General features: G+C 40.3%; 1 protein-coding gene across 1 annotated transcript; it reads left to right on the top strand.

Moving 5' to 3' along the window:
- The first annotated feature begins 1,552 nt into the window (after positions 1-1,552).
- LOC146628035 (protogenin B-like) lies at positions 1,553-16,215 on the top strand. Its single transcript, XM_085359275.1, has 19 exons — positions 1,553-1,619; positions 2,158-2,457; positions 5,608-5,752; positions 5,891-6,024; positions 6,112-6,408; positions 6,623-6,782; positions 6,913-7,160; positions 7,744-7,908; positions 8,117-8,422; positions 9,098-9,283; positions 10,900-10,995; positions 13,121-13,307; positions 13,473-13,600; positions 13,724-13,898; positions 14,273-14,451; positions 15,167-15,290; positions 15,426-15,555; positions 15,649-15,744; positions 15,838-16,215. Exons 1-19 carry the CDS (start codon positions 1,553-1,555, stop codon positions 16,213-16,215), a joined length of 3,501 nt encoding a protein of 1,166 aa, XP_085215401.1.
- The last annotated feature ends 205 nt before the right edge of the window (positions 16,216-16,420 follow it).

Below are 16,420 nucleotides of genomic sequence, written 5' to 3'. Positions count from 1 at the left end.
GGAAAAAAAATGCAGTGTTTGTTTTTGATAGGCTAGAACATGAAAATAAAGAATGCTATTTGCCTGACAAATGATTTTGAGCCTTGGGTTATGACTAGAAGGCTTTAAATGATTAAATCAATAGTTAGTTCTAATCAATACATAATTACACTCGTGTCTCCTCATTTGATTGGATATTGGAGTTTGGCGATGCATGTTTTTAAGTAGTAATCCTCTGAAATCGGTAAACATCCATTCATAGATGTAGCTGAGAAGGAGAGTGTGATATGTTTTGTGAGGGAGCACAGTTACCAGCTTGATGACTTTATTTACCTGTGCCAGTGGAGGGAGGTTTTGCTGATACAGCGTGGCTGAGCTCACCGCTGGAGTCCATTGTATTGCTACTGAATGAGAGCCTGGAGACAGGAGGGCCATTGTCAAAAGGCACAGTGGCTGGATCAATATCTGAATTCATTAAGCAGCTGACTAGTAGCCATCAATATCTCGTCATAATTACTAGGCTCTACTATAGGAGCAGATGCTGTTCAATATGACCTTATTAACTGCTGGTAACTGATAATTCAAACGTTCATCTTATTTTGTTGTCCAGAACATTTGATCTATTGAAACATGGGAAACTGGTTGTTGATTTCTGATCAGTGTGTAGGTAATCTAGTCAATGCTCTGATCAGTGCTTGATGCTGAAATGTTAACAGCCTAAAAGGAATTGAATTCAGTTTTCTATAGGTCTTTATGGTATTTACAAATCCATGAACAAACTAATAGGCATGGAAGGCTGTGTCACATGCAGAGTAAGCAAAAATGGCAAATTACATAATGGAGAAGGACAACAACTGGAGGCCCCATGAAATCCCACGAAACGTTAACAAGTAAATATTCAGAAAGTCTCACTGAAATATGTAATTAAACACAGAGTTAGATTAGAACAAAAGAAAGAAAGGACAACATTATGCCATAACAAAGCAGTCTTTACTTTTACAGATGATATTATTAATACATTAATAGGAATTTACATACTCACAAAGGGTGAAATTCAATGTCACATTCATTTAGCTGCATGAAGTATTCCTGTCTGTGAGATATGCTGTTGTTCAGGTGAGGGCCTTAAAGAGCTGTGATAATGAGCTACATCAGATTTGTAATGCCAAACAAATTGTGGTCTGTGGGCTAGCAAGGTGTTATTTTTCTTTTTAATGATTTTTCACACTTTGCAAAGCCAGCCAGTGGGACGAGCTGTCTGTATGTGTGAAACCTCGGGGCTAGACCACTGTGTAGGTGTTATAAATAAAAGTATTTAGTTAAAAATAATAATAATTAGAGATTGTCATCTTGTGAGACTTTCCAAGGAGCGCGTGGTCATCTGACTTCACTTTTACGCTCGTTTATTATGTGCGCATGCGTTAGAGGGCGGGGTGGGGCCCCCTCTCCCCGGTACCCCAGTAGAGCCGCTGGTGCTATTCTGCTGGCAGAAGCCTCATTGGGGATTTGAGGGCATCACGGAGAGGAGCAGCGTTCGCTCGGTGGGGGGAAAATGACAGAGCACTCTGGATAAATGGCACATTTTAAGATGAAATTTTTCCGGCACTGGTTGTTTTTTGTTTTGTGTCTTCCTTTATCAAGTAAGTGTTTGTTTGTTTTTTTAATTATTGATATTATGGTTGTGAATGAGCTAACTTTTAGCGGTGCTTGACCTTTTCTGTCCACACACCTCTACCGTTGATTGTACATTACGCTTATATTGCCTACAGCCGTTCTTCTTTGAAACAAACTATTTTAGCTCTATTATATAGCTTTGTTTTTTGTTCCACGTTGAATGAGATGAGATAAGATGGCATGTCGCTAAACGTTTAACTTTAAGGCGATAAAGCTCCGTCGCTTGGGACCTTCAGCTTTCACGTCAGATACTATTTTCACATCATTGTTTCCCAATTATAAATTGTCCTAACACGTTAAATATTAACATTAAGACTTGCATCTGCTTTTTATAGAGTTTGTTATGTTGAGAAAATACATGTATGTCAACTACATAATGCTGGATGGTCTTTAAAATAAAAATAATCCTGTAATCAGTGAGGTTTTTCTGACAGGTTATAGAGTAAATATGACCTGCTTTAGTCTTCTTCTCTTCTTAATAATGCAGCCTCTCTTTCCCTGTAGGTGTTTTATGTTTTAGCGAGTTGTCCTTCATCACAGAACCCAGTGATGTTACTGTATTACCAAAGGACCCTGCTGTATTGGACTGTCAGGCCCATGGACAGCCTCCAGTCACCATCAAGTGGCTGAGGAATGGGGTTAAGTTGGCAGAAAGTGAGCACATACACTTCCTGCCAAATGGCTCCTTGTACATACCAAAGATAAAGCATACCAAGGAGGATTCAGATGAAGGATTCTACCAGTGCCTCTCCCAAAACAAATTTGGAGCTATCTTAAGCCAAAAATCACGTTTGACTATCGCAAGTGAGTATGGATCTAACTTGGACTTTCTTCCATTGATCAGTGTGATGACTGGTTAGACTTGCTGGTGGTATTGACTTTGTGGTGTTGTCAGCATGCAAAAATCACAATGGCAAGTTCATGGACAACAAACCTGGAAAGGGGAGGCAGATGTACCTCAGTCCCTCTGCTTTTATTTTCCTGGGAAGATCCTCTGAAACACAAGCTTCTGTGTCAGAATTAAAAGCTGCTAGTCCAGTGTTAAAATCACTGTAAAAGACCGCTAAATGTAGATGGGGGTAAATCTAAAGGTTCATAAATACTCCATAATCAAGCAGACCAGGTTTTCTGTATTTTGACTAAGTATCACTCACACATTTTATGGTATGTATCCTATAAATAGTGCCAAAAGTAAGGAATTATCAGTTCCTTTCTTTAAATATGAGTGGACTATAGTGGTGTGTAATTGACGGATGGTCTGCTACCCCAAGGAATCTCTGAAAAGCATTTGCCTTTAAGCCTTTGTTTGGAGTGCCCCTGGCTGATCCAGAAGAAAAGGCCTGATCCTGGGGCATTTATTTGTCCACATATCAGTGGCCAGGACAGCTGTGTCTATACAATGGGCCTGGTCTACCATGGACACTTTTCATAGTTCTTAGAAGGGGATATCCCATGACGGGTGTCATGGAAACTAGTACTGGCCTCTGCAATATACTGAGAGGGCACTGGGGTTATAGAGATTAGCATTAATACTCAGCATTAGAAAAAAAAAACTACAACTTCAATCCAAGAAGATGAGATTCAAAGCAATAAAAAATGTTTTACAATTTATTTGCCCAGTACGGACATTTAGAGAGGCATCTACACATAAACCTGATGGGTTAGCAAACAGAAGCTAGTGCATGTTCCTGTCACTGGACATTTGATGGAGGAAAACAAAAGTTTTTTATGTTTGAATAAATTCATCCCCACTGTTGACTTTCCACCAAAATGCACTGTTTGCAGTTGTTTTCTATTTATCAGAATCAGAATCAGAATACTTTATTGATCCCTGGGGGAAATTATTTAATAAGAATTTCTAGCAGTTGACCACTTAAAAATATTCCAAAGTCAAGTTTGGTTTGGGATTCAGCCATTGTCTGTGAAAGGGTTAAAGGTTTTTGGTCAGCTGCAGGCAGGGGAGTGGAGGATGGGGCTCCTCTGTGCTCCCCTTCTGTCCAGAGGTCCTGAGGTCAGGGGTCAGCTGGGGAAAGGCTTTGTGATGTCACAGGCCTGCTTTAGCTGGGTCGGCCTGCTGTTCTTCTGCCCAGCCCACAACCCCTTTCACTGGATCAGCCTCTCTGTTGCCCTGTCAAGCACAGCGCTTTTGTTAAAGAAAGGCCAGTTTGTCATGTGAGTGATTGAGCCTGATCATCCACATAAAAGGAGGCATTTTTAAGGTTATTTCTTTCACCAAGTCCCCAATTTTAACAAATCCAAGAACTGGAAAGATGTCAGAAATCACGTCTTTCTGAACATTGCTTACAACAGTTGATTCCAAATGGTGTGCCACAAAAAATTATGAATGCAGTTGAAATTTACTACATTAGTACACAAAAATGCTTACTTTTTTTTTTTTTTTTTTTTTAAAGAAAGATGGCATTTCTAAGTTGGTAAAACTCATCAGTTAATTGCTGGGAAAACCACACAAATCATGTAAAAGGAATAAAAGTGTTGGGAGAAACAGCTGCAAGGTCCAGCTAGGTTTTCTCACACTTTTGTGCCTTCATCTGACAATCAGAAGATCTGATTATATTCCAGCTGGCCATAGAAACTATTTCTTTTGCAAATATGAACACAGGTGTGGCTTTAAATTTTGGCCTGCCCTTTGATATGTATATAAAATCTATTCGCAATAGTTCAGATCATTACAAGTATCTCATTTGGGGGAGGAAAAAAACCCCCACATTTGAATCACCAGGTCTCTTTGGTTGACCAATGGTAAACTGGCTTCGATCCGGCCAGTTTGGGCTAAAATGGAATTGACACTGGGTTGCAGTGCACTTTGACCTCTTTGGAGAGACCTTTCTGTTGTTTGACCTAGACATTGATCTGCAGTCTACAACAGGGGTGACCATATTAGCAGATTGGCCACACCCTCTATCTACAAGAGCAAAACCAGGTGGTCAGCATCGTATTGTTAACGTCCTACCAGACGCTGTGTGTGTTTTCAGGATGTCCACCAGCTTGCCTTGGTGTCAGAAATGGGAGCATGTGGCTAGTAACAGACTTTACAATGAGACAAATGATTGGCGACTAAATAAGTGTATTTATTTTTGTGATATTTTGCCGTTGTACATTAACCTTAAACCAACCCCTTATTGCAAGTTCAGAGGAACAATTCCCAAATCCATTCAAAAAGCAGTCTTTAATTCGCCTCACAGATACAGAATCAAAGTTTTATTTGTTTGATACTGATGAGACGAGAGTTTAAATTGAAGCATTGCTCTTCAATTATTGATGTTCTAAATCCCAGAATCTGAATGTGGAAGTTTTAGTGGGTAAACAGAGCATTGATTTCCTTTAACATGATATTGACTTCCTTCCTGTGAGTGAGGGGGCAGGGAGATGGTTATCACCTTAATAAATGAAGATCATTGATCATATCTTGTAGCCTTCAGTTAAATGCAGATTGGTGGTTGTTTATTTGTGGTGGCTATTAAAACACGTTTCGGAAGTGCCTAAATAAAGAGTGCACTGTTTTTGTAATTTTAAAGTCGATTTAAATGACTAAAATATGTGTAAGAAAAGCTAATTGTTGCATGTGTGTGCAAAAAATAACCACAGCATTATAGTTCAGCATTGTTCGACATTTCTCATGTCTACTTTTGTTTACAGTTTTGTTTTTGTTTTTTGTTTTTTATGTGAAGTGAATTGATTACTTTTCATATATAATAATGCATCATTCAGTGTCATTGTTGGACTGATCCATTGATTAGGCCAGCTGGTCAGAAGAGGACCTCATAGCTCATCTGCACAAAAATAAAATCAGTACCTTTCATCTAATCAATTACCATTCATCAAAGTCAGGGCATTGTATGCATAATGTATATTTTACCAAAAGAAATGCATTATATTCATCTGGTACTAAAACAAATTAATTAGTTGAAATTGATTGTTTAATTTTTTTCACAGGTATCTCAGAGTTTGTGTTGCATCCTGTGCCTGTTGTGGTGACTGTGGGCTCTGTGGCACGATTCTCCTGTGCAGTCATCTCAAGCCCACCTGCTACCATAACCTGGGAGCTAAACCAAAGGACACTGCCACTGCAGACAGACAGGTAACTGCAGAAACATAATTATAACTTTATTTAGGCACATTTTTATCAGTTTATTTTTTAGCCTACAGCTCCATCTTCTGTTGGGTTTCACATGAGCGTTCTAGCTTGACCCAGACTGTATGTTTTGTATGTTTTCAGAATAACTGTTTTGCCAAACGGAGTTCTTCAGATTCACAATGTACAACTGGAGGATGCCGGACACTATCAATGTGTGGCAACTAACATCGGTAGTGTGTTGAAGAGTCGAGAGGCCACACTGACAGTCAACCTAGGTAAATTAATTGCACTGACTGCATTTTACGAATGAATGTTAAGCACTGTCATTCCCTGACTTTTTTTGTTTACATTTTCTTGTGAAGATGCAGGCCCTAAACTACGTCAGAGACCCAGAATCATTGCTGGACCTCAAAATGTGACCGTTTCTCTTCACCAAACGGTGGTGTTGGAGTGTGTGGCCACAGGCAATCCCCGGCCCATCATCTCCTGGAGCCGTGCTGACAGTAAACCCATCGATGTGTACAATGCCAAAGTGTTGGGCAATGGAAACCTGGTTATTACTGATGTCAGTACCAAGCACAGCGGAGTCTACGTTTGCAGGGCCACCACCCCCGGAACCCGCAACCACACCACTGCTGCAGCCAACCTCACAGTATTGGGTAATGATCAGTCTTTGATGATTACGCCACAGATGTCTTCAGATCACATCTTTGGCCTGGTTCTTATATTCAGTATACAGACTCATAACTAAAGGTTTTGCAAATGTTTATACGTCCAAGTAACAAACGTGTTAGGTGCAAGATGCCACACAGTTAGAACTCCATGGCTTAATAAAAGGTAACCATTAGCTCTTCTGTTATGCTGTTGTTTCAGTGCCACCAAACATAGTTGAGAAACCTGAGAGCCAGACCCGTCCGAGGGCAGGCACTGCCCGGTTCATGTGCCAAGCAGAGGGAGTGCCTACACCTCGCATCATCTGGCTGAAGAATGGAGAACAAGTTCACTTAAATGGGAGGATTAAGATGTACAACAGGTAAAGTATAGACGGGAGATTTGGGCTCGCTTAAATTTAATTAAACATTATGAAAGACAAACCTGCTTAAATAAGCTGGCTTCTTTGGCTTTGCTGATTTTTCTTTTTCCTTTTTTCTTTTGTTTCATAGTAAACTGGTGATTACACAGATCATTCCTGAGGATGATGCCATCTATCAGTGTGTGGCAGAGAATGAACAGGGATCTGTGCTATCCTTGGCTCGCCTTATTGTTGTCATGTCTGAGGACCGGCCCAGTGCTCCGAGAAATATCCATGCTGAGACCATCTCAAGCTCTGCTATCTTACTGGCTTGGGAGAGACCTTTGTACAATACGGACAAAGTCATTGCCTACTCTGTCCATTATATGAAGGCTGAAGGTGAGACAGAGGAAAAAGATGGTTTATTTGATTGTTCTTATAATTTGGGCCTTAAAAGGCTGACGGGTCTACATCTTTATGCTGCATCACACTCTCACATGATCAACTTTCCTTGGTGAAGGCCATCTGTTGCTGCTGCACAGCGCAGGGGTCAAGGCTACTTCACTTAAATAACAACAGGCTTATTCAGCCCTTTGTCCACTCCCTAGCTCATTCTGCTCGGACTTAAAGGGACGGCGAGCTTTAAAAAAAATCACAGTTTTGCAAACTAAAGTTGTAAGATTGTATTCACTTTAACCATTAAAGTAATAGCTGAGTTCCTCCAATAAATCATGTCTTTTAGATGTTAAACTGGGTTTATTTTATGCTGGCTGGAATCAATTGTATGTTTATCATTTTCATTACACGTTTACACACAAAAAAGAGAATTCAGAAACTTTTCTTTCCAAGCACTGATTGTTTATAGGACGCACACTTAACTACCAAGTTGAACTCGCTTTATTTTTTTTCACTCTTGTGTGGATAATCTTACCCTAATTAATGACTTGCTGTATGATTATTTATTTATTTATTTATTTTCCAGGTCTAAACAACGAAGAATACCAAGTTGTTATTGGCAACGACACTACCAGTTACATCATCGATGACCTGGAGCCAGCTCGAAACTACAGCTTTTACATTGTAGCTTATATGCCAATGGGAGCCAGTCGAATGTCAGACCAAGTCAGTCAACATACCCTGGAGGATGGTAAGCTTGAAGCGCTTCCAACATTCCTCGCAGTAAATCATTTTGGTAGTTAAGCTAGCTTGTATGCAAAGCATGTTTTGAAAGGAAATTGGCAAGATTGTAGTGTTATGAATCAGATTTTTATTAAGAAAATTTGGTTGATTTGAATAATAAGTAGAAAAATCTCTAGTTTTTAATACATTTTCTATATCCAATTTTTTTCCTCCAGTGCCTCTTCGTACTCCTGAGCTGAGCCTGACCAGCCAGAGCACAACAGACATCCAGGTGAGCTGGCAGCCACTGCCAGCCAAGGTGAGCCGCGGTCGTGTGTCTGCATATAGACTCTCTTATCGCACAGCTGCAGACAGCACCGTCACATCTGTAGAGCTACTGCAGAACAGCACTGAATACCTGCTGGAGGGGCTGCAGCCTGACACCATCTACCTGCTCCGCATGGCCGCAGCCACCCGAGTGGGTTGGTGTGAGCCCTCAGCATGGACATCACACCGTACGCCTAAGACCTCCAGCAACAAAGGTAAACCAGCAGAAGTCTGATAAAGGAAAAAAAACGTACATTTAGCTGCTTTAAAAAAAACAAAAAAAAGTCTCTGCAGGCTCATCACATGATTGTGATTCTAGTTTATTCCTGTTTTCATGCAGTATAAAAATTTAAGTTTAAAAAGCAAATTAGTAAATGCTACAGCAAAGTGAAATCAGATGGTGTTTAAACGTGTAACTAGCAGAACCTTTTTTCTTTTGTCGCATTGCTGTTTGGCTGCTCTTTGAAAACCAGGACACTAGAGTTCATGCAGAGTGGCTAGCGTATGACTGGAGTTTGCTGTTTTAGCATTGTCCCACAGTCTTTGTGTTGGTTACTCAGAAACCTTTGCCCTTTGCTGTCAGTGATGCTAGATTGGCCTCAGTCACGGGTCATAAAGAGAGGGCCTCAGGCATCTATGTGGGGGAAAGAATATCCTATTTTCATAGCCTGGTGTGCTGGGGAGGTTGTTTTTTTGTTTTTGTTTTTTTCCACCAGAGCTGAATTTTAGCTTTATATTTACACATTGTTGTAAAACACTAAAACCAAAAGGGAATTCTTGGTTTGACTGCAGCGTCAATCCATTCTTTGGCTGTCCTGTTGTTATTTTTGTTTTCTGTTATGTCAGTAGTCTCATAATTCTCATGAGTGCTCTCTCTGCCGCCTTCTTAGTGCCTTCAGCCCCTATTCTTCAACTTGAAGCTTTAAACTGCACCTCCATTGTGGCACGCTGGCAAAGCTCCCTTGAATCTGTGGCTATTCAGGGCTATCGTCTGTGTTACCATGAGGAAGGACAACCAGAGCAGCCCGACATCCAGCTGCAGGCTCAAACCAATACGTACACGATTGGTGGCCTTGGTGAGTGTGCCTAGAACCCAGGAGTAAATTAAAAAAATGTTTACGATTAGTGAATTTCCTTTATCTGCACCTGTGCTTTGGACAGGAGACGGCAGAGAGTGATGGGCCATTTTTGCATCACTCAAATTTAATTCGATGGGCAGTCAGCTTCTGCATTTGCATTTCCATCCCCTATCCTGATCAATATGTGCTGACCTCTCCTGCCTAACCAGCAGTACTCTCCAGTCAGGCTGGAGTACGAGGCTCCCAGGTTTAGAGGTCAGGTTCCAGATGTCCCTCCCACCACTACTAGCCATCTCGGGCATTGCATAATTATGCTTAGCCATTGTGTTTTGTCCAGGGCCAGACGTGGCATGTAAGACCCTGGCCGCTACCCTTTTTTCAGAGCCACTGACCTCTAGCCATGGGACAGCACACTTGGATTAGTACCCTACCCCCACCAGTTGTCTCTGATGTCCATTTAAATAATCTACAGATTTAAAAAAAAAAAAAAAAAAAAAAAAATTATTTATATGAATTAGTCTTTGAGCACAGTTTGATTTCTAAGTCCCAAATAAGCTGAAACAGGAGAAGTTTACATGTTTCTGTTTGGAAATCTATTTGTGTTACTAACCTGTCTAAAAATTCAAAACTCTTCAGTATTATTTAAGTTTAAAAAAATCACAAGTGGCTATTAGTCTGATATTTTACAATATCGCTGAACTTCTTTTGTTGCTCCAAGTTTAAAGCTGTAACACAAAAGCGATAGAAAATAACAAAAGAGGCCCACCTCCTATCCCACAGTCCTGCTCCTGGATTCTTTCTGTTCTTGGCCTGACCCGGGGACCCCAGTCAAACCCCCCTCCTGTCCCATGGGCCCACAATCCCAGCAGCTGAACGCTGCCCCTACCCCAGCCCCCACAACAGGCCTGGACATATTGCCTTCACTGGTCAATACCCAAAGGATGACCTTTCACTCCAGAGGCATTACAGATTTTAACGCTCCCTAAAAGCATCCTGATTTAGGTGCTGAGGAAAAATGGTAGTTTCTCAAGTTAAAATATGCAATGTGACAGAATATTTTTAAAAGAAAAGTTCTGACCTTAGAGGTCTTGTTTACTTCAGATTTTTTTTGTGGCTGTCCTGAATGTCTTATTCAAATATTTTACCTCATCCACCTTTGTTTATTTCTGTGGACATCAGTAATTTGTATTGTATATTGAAGCAAGCTTGTGGTGTCAGAGCTTCATAGTTGTAAAGTCAGTTAAGTGCAGAATCATGTAGTGACAACATTCATGCTGGAGATTTGAGCGCGTCACCTTATTTACATTGGCTTGGGCCTGGTTGAGCTTTCTCATGGTCGTTACACATGACACCACGAGACAAATGAAAGGTTGGGGTGACTCAGGAGGCCAAGTATTGTCCATACATGGGGGATGGCCAGTTAAGACCAGCAGTTACCCTCCTGCAGCTAATTGTCCTTATGTCCCCCTCTCACTCTTTTTTTTAAATAGATTATTAACCACCATGATCTCTCAGCCTTCAGCTTTGCTAGACAATATTTTTTAATTATTAAATGTTTTTATTCTAGCAAAATGTCCATTAAAATGGCTAAAATCTGAATATTATCTTTCCAGATCCACGGAAAAAGTATCACGTCAAGATTCTGGCTGTCAGCAAGGTTGCAGATGGTCATCAGAGAGACCAGACCATCAGTACCCCGGGATGTGTGTGTAAGTATTGGTGTAAATCATCCATTCCCAAAGACTGCTCTTTTGTAGCCAACCCAAACCTTTATGTGAAAATCTTGTCAACACACAAGCCTTAGATGAATGATTTCTTCGTGTTTTCATTCATTCAGTTTGGTCTTCTGATGATGGTCTTGTACAATATAGTGTATTTATAGTAAATGACTTCAGTGCTTTCATGGCTGACACTAAAAATGAAATACAAACTTTGCCTGTAAATTTTTTTTTTTTTTTTTTTTTTTTTTTTAACTTTTTATTTTCATTTTTTAAATTGAAAATGAACAACAAACAAACAGAAACAAACAATAAAAGACGTTTACAGTTATGGGACAAAGTATCATCAACTAGCCAAAGCTTGACTGGTCATTATGACCAAAAATAAATAAATAAATAAATAAATAAATAAATCTCAGGAACACACTCTAGTATCTTTATCTTTCTAACATTGCCTCAACCATCTGAGGACCGAACACAGAAAATACGGGCGTATTAATAATAATAATAATAATAAATAATAATTATAATAGTAACAGTATTGGTAATTACAAAAATTTAAAACAAAACAAAAAAAAAAAGAAAAAAAAAGAAAAAAGGAAAAACATATCGTGTGAACCCCTCCCACCATCCCCCCACCCCTTTACCCCTGTATGGCTATCAACTTCATCACATTCGTGTATCCAAACAGCCCATATTTACACCCGTCTATACACAAGAATCAGCACAACATTCAAGAACTCTGATCAGAAGGGCCTAACCAAGGATCAATTCAGGGTAAACCCAGAGGAATTTACGTCATCTCTATATTCTGTCAAGTCCAAAGACGGTAATACTGAAAGAAATGGTCCCCAAATTTTTTTAAAGGTTCCGTATTTCCCTTTTACACTATGCGATATCTTCTCAGGTGTACAGTAGGATGCTAACTCATTAATCCAATATCTCAGTGTTGGAGAATTTTCAGATTTCCAATGTGTCAGAATACATTTTTTTAACTGCAGTACTTGCAAGTAAAATAAAATATTTCTTGTGGTAATCCACGTTTATAGAATCTATGTCACCTAAAATCCATAGTTTTGGGTCCATTTCGACTTGGATCCCAATCACCCTTGAAATTATTTCAGTAGTCCGTCTCCAGAACTCCTCTATTACTGGGCAATTCCACAGCATATGAAGGAGATCACCATCTATCACCTTACATCTCAAACATTTGGGAGAGTAATTAATATCAATTTTATGTAATCTGTAAGGTGTATAATATGTCCTGTGGAATATATTAAATTGCATTTGTCTATGATTTGTGGAAATTAACATGGTCTGTGCCTGTTCCATTAGATGGTACCATTCTACCTCTTCATAAACATAGCCCAGATCTGCCTCCCATTTTCTTTTCAGAGCCGTTTTGTTGTAGTCAGGTAATTTTTCATTAATAATAGTGTATATTGAAGATGCTATTCCTTTTATTGACTTCCATGGTTTGGTGCAAAGATGCGTTTCAAAAGGACTTTCTTTGGGAATCTCAGGGAAAGTTCCTTTGGTTTTTTCTTTGATCCAGTCTCTTATTTGTAGAAATTTAAAAAAATTTTGGTCTGGAAGTTTAAATTTTTCCTTTAGTTGTTGGAAGTCAATAAATGTGTCATTATTGTATAGATCGGCAACAGTTCGAATATTTCTATCCTTCCATCCCCGCAATATGGAGTCGGAAATATGATGGGAGAGATCAGGATTGCCCCATAGGGGTGTCCTTCTAAAAAAAGAAATATTTATTTTTAGAAGTGAGTGGGATTCCTGCCAGGCACGGAAGGTGTTTAATATTATCGAATTATTTGTGAGCTTAGATAAACATTTTTTCGTACCTAGAAATGGGACGTCTTTTAATGATATGGGATTCACCTCATATTGTTCTATTGGAACCCATCGAACCTCACTCCTCTCTGCATATAACCAGATCAAAATTGATCGGTATTGGGAGGCCAGATAATAATTCCTAAAGTTTGGTAGGTTGAGTCCTCCCCTTGAATAAGGGGCCTGTAATGAGGAAAGTTTAACTCTTGGGTTTTTCTTTTGCCTGTAAATTAAAAAAAAAAAAAGAGTTTCATGTTCTTTCCTCCTTTAGCGGCTAGAGACCAACTTGCAGCAGCTCCTCCACCTCCAAATCAAGTCACTGTTTTGGATGGCAATTCATCTGCAGTGTCCCTGCGCTGGAGTCATCCTCCTTTCCCCTCTGGCAAGGCTGTCAGTTATACAGTCCGCTGTACACCTGTGGGCACTCACAACGTCTTTGCAATACGCTACCTGCAAACGTAAGAACCTCCCAAAGGCATGAGAATTGAAGCCTGCTTTTAGTTTGGTTTGATGAGTACATCCCTTTAATAATTCACATCTTGTATTTCATGTAATTTGTGAGAATGTATTCTGGGCTATTTCCTGCCAAATTGCCATGATGTGGGAATCTTGTTTCTCTGCAGTACGAAGCAAAGTGTGACAGTTCAGAAGTTGGATCCAAACACTCGTTATGAGTTTGTGGTGCGCCTTCATGTGGACCAGATGTCGAGTCCCTGGAGTTCTGTAGTTTACCATCAAACCCTCCCAGCAGGTAACAAACTATCAGTGCAACGTCATTTTACTGTAAATGTGTTTCTTTCTGTTTCTTTCTGATCATTTCATTGCATATTTTTCACCAATGTACTCAGAGTTGTTCTGTGTTCTGTGTGCCTAGCACCAAGCCAACCTCCCGCAGGAGTGCGAGTAACTCTGATTGAGGAAGACACCGCTCTGGTGTCCTGGAGGGAGCCCACTGAGTCCAACGTGGTGATTACACGCTATACCATCCTGTATGCTTCACAAAAAGACTGGATTGCTGGACACTGGCAAAAAGTCCAGAGAGAGGGCAAGTAGTTTACTTTGTTTTTATAATGTGTTAAATACGTTTTTCAGAATAATTCTTTGGGGGATTGAATGATCCAGCCAAGGTTATTGTAGTTAAATCAAACTAAACTAAAACTGAGTGTGAAAAAATGTTTCACACCCAGTTTACCACCTCCTTCTGGTATACTTTACCTCTTAATTGCATATGATGATGTTGTCTTTGCCTCCATACTTAATTAAAACATACAATGAAAAGTCCCAAATTTATGATCTCCTCATTTGTGACTGAAATATTTTGCAAAGCAAAGTTGGACAAATTGGATCTTCTGGTGTTCTAGTTCTGTACCTCTCAGCCATGATCTAATCTCTACTGTGTGATTGTGCTGTCATTTATAGGGAGTCATACGATGGCCTTGCTGGAGAAGCTGGAGCCAGGAAATGTCTACCTTGTAAAAATAGCTGCCTCCAGTGAGGTGGGTGAAGGTCCTTTCTCTGAGATCGTGGAGCTGGCACCGAAGCGAGGAAACGTCCACCGAAGCAAAAATCCCAGACACTCTGACTGGTTTCCAGATAGTACAGGTCAGACATGCTTTTATCTGGCTTTGGTTTCTAAGGCATTGCATTTCTATGTCTGAAATGAAATGGACTGAAAATCCCGTGTGGTAATTGTGTTAGGATTGTGTCTTTAGGTTTAATTTCAGTTCATTTTTATTGAATGGACGTTCCTTTTGTTGACAAAAACTCCTAAAAGAGTGAGATGAATCGCAGAAGCAAAAACAAAAACTGTGGGATGTATCTCACTTCCAAAGAACTTCCAAAATGCACATAATGTTTTATTCAGTAAGACTCGAAACAAGTGACTGATCCCATAAATTCGACAGGAAAGAGTTTACAGAGGTCTGGGCAAAGGTCTGTCCCATACCATCCAGTCCAGTGTATTTTGATATTTAAGGGGGGAATATAAGTGTTTTTCTAATAAATGCCTGGTGGACTTCACTTCAAGTACTGCATGCAGTATTGACGGTGAACCACAAACATGCAGGTTTGTTTAACAGGAGTTTGAATAGAATAATAATAAATGGGTACGGCTGCTTTCCGTCTCTTAGATGTATTTTAAGTTCCATCCATCCATCCATTCGCTTCCGCTTATCCTTTTCAGGGTCGCGGGGGGTGCTGGAGCCTATCCCAGCTGTCATAGGGCGAGAGGCAGGGTACACCCTGGACAGGTCGCCAGTCTGTCGCAGGGCCTGTTAATCCTGTAATATAGCAGAATTTTTCTCTATTTATCTTCCAGTATTCTCTGATGGTCTCTACCACATAGACCAGAGGTCTATGACGGGGATCATCGTTGGTGTGAGCATCGCTTTGACCTGTATAATTACATGTGCTTTGATTCTGATCAGTAAGGGGAAACAAAGGTACTGATTATCTGTATTTCAAATGATGGAAAAATACTTTCATATATAATATATGCTTTATTATATTATCATATAATAAAGCATAAGCATTCTTTCTGATATTTATATATTTATTGTCATTTGTTTAACTAATAGAAAATCTTCCAGTCATAAAGTCATTGCTGTAGGAGCTCCTGAAGGTCCACGTTCTGGTTTTCCCAGTGAACGGCATTCGGAGAATATTGAGGCCCTTATACCCATGAGTGATCACTTCATAGATGCTAAGGTGAGAAACGGAACAGTAAATAGGGTTCTCGTGATTACATGTCTGTTGAGAAAACACTCTCATGTAGTTTCCATACGTTCTCTCATTTTAAAGGGTGGATCTAGTATCATCATAAATGGTACGGGTCCAGTCAGCAGCAAGAAGTGGCTGCTTTTCAACAGAGAAATCAGAAATCCAGCTGACAGCGATGTAAGTGATGTGGCATTGTTTTTGCTTACTCAGCTTTTTCCCCAAATAGATTTTTCTTTTTGAATCTTAATTTAATTTTGTCCTCATCTTCAGATCGAAACCAGAGCCAGCTTGTACGAAGCTGGCAAAACTGTTCTGAGATACGAGGAGCATCTCGGCTCAGCGCCCTTGCCGCCTTCATCACGAGAGATCATCTATGGACCTCTTCGCTCAGAGAGCTCTCACACCAGTGAGGGCAGCCAAGAGACAGGTGACTCTGGACACTACTCCAACGAAGAAAGCAACGAAGAGATGAGCAGCCCGTCGAGCAGCCGAAGCTCTAGGCCTGAATCTTTAGGGCCAGACGACAGCATCGCAGTCTTGGAGCTGAAGCAGTCGTTCAAAGTGGAAAAAGAGGTTGATGCTTCCTTGCTTCGCGGCATCTCAGAGGCTCATGTGGTCTCCAGTACTTGTCAAGCAGCCAGCTGCTAACATCATCAGGCCTGCATCTGCTCTCCCAACAGCCAGAGTCATGCCACTTCTACCTCATCCGCTTCCCGAGTGGAAGCCCTTTAGATATCTCCTGGGAAATGAGGGACCAGGAATCCTGCTGCTGCAAAGGAAGATGTGTGCGTTTGCTTTGGACTTACCTCAGGATTTTGTATGAACATTTGTCCTAACATTTTTATTTCCATTT

Source organism: Diplotaxodon limnothrissa, linkage group LG7, assembly GCF_057381915.1.
Source record: "Diplotaxodon limnothrissa isolate DT_005_m linkage group LG7, D_limnothrissa_male_GT1.1, whole genome shotgun sequence".
Taxonomy (NCBI): Eukaryota; Metazoa; Chordata; class Actinopteri; order Cichliformes; family Cichlidae; genus Diplotaxodon; species Diplotaxodon limnothrissa.
Note: the sequence above shows the minus strand (reverse complement) of the source record. Positions and strands in the feature narration are given on the sequence as shown.

Excerpts from the sequence above, each read along its gene's own strand:
- LOC146628035 (XM_085359275.1), top strand. The coding sequence starts at position 1,553 with ATGGCACATTTTAAGATGAAATTTTTCCGGCACTGGTTGTTTTTTGTT. Across the intron at positions 5,753-5,890 it reads CTGCCACTGCAGACAGACAG|AATAACTGTTTTGCCAAACG; the intron begins GTAACTGCAGAA and ends GTATGTTTTCAG. Across the intron at positions 7,909-8,116 it reads TCAACATACCCTGGAGGATG|TGCCTCTTCGTACTCCTGAG; the intron begins GTAAGCTTGAAG and ends TTTTTCCTCCAG.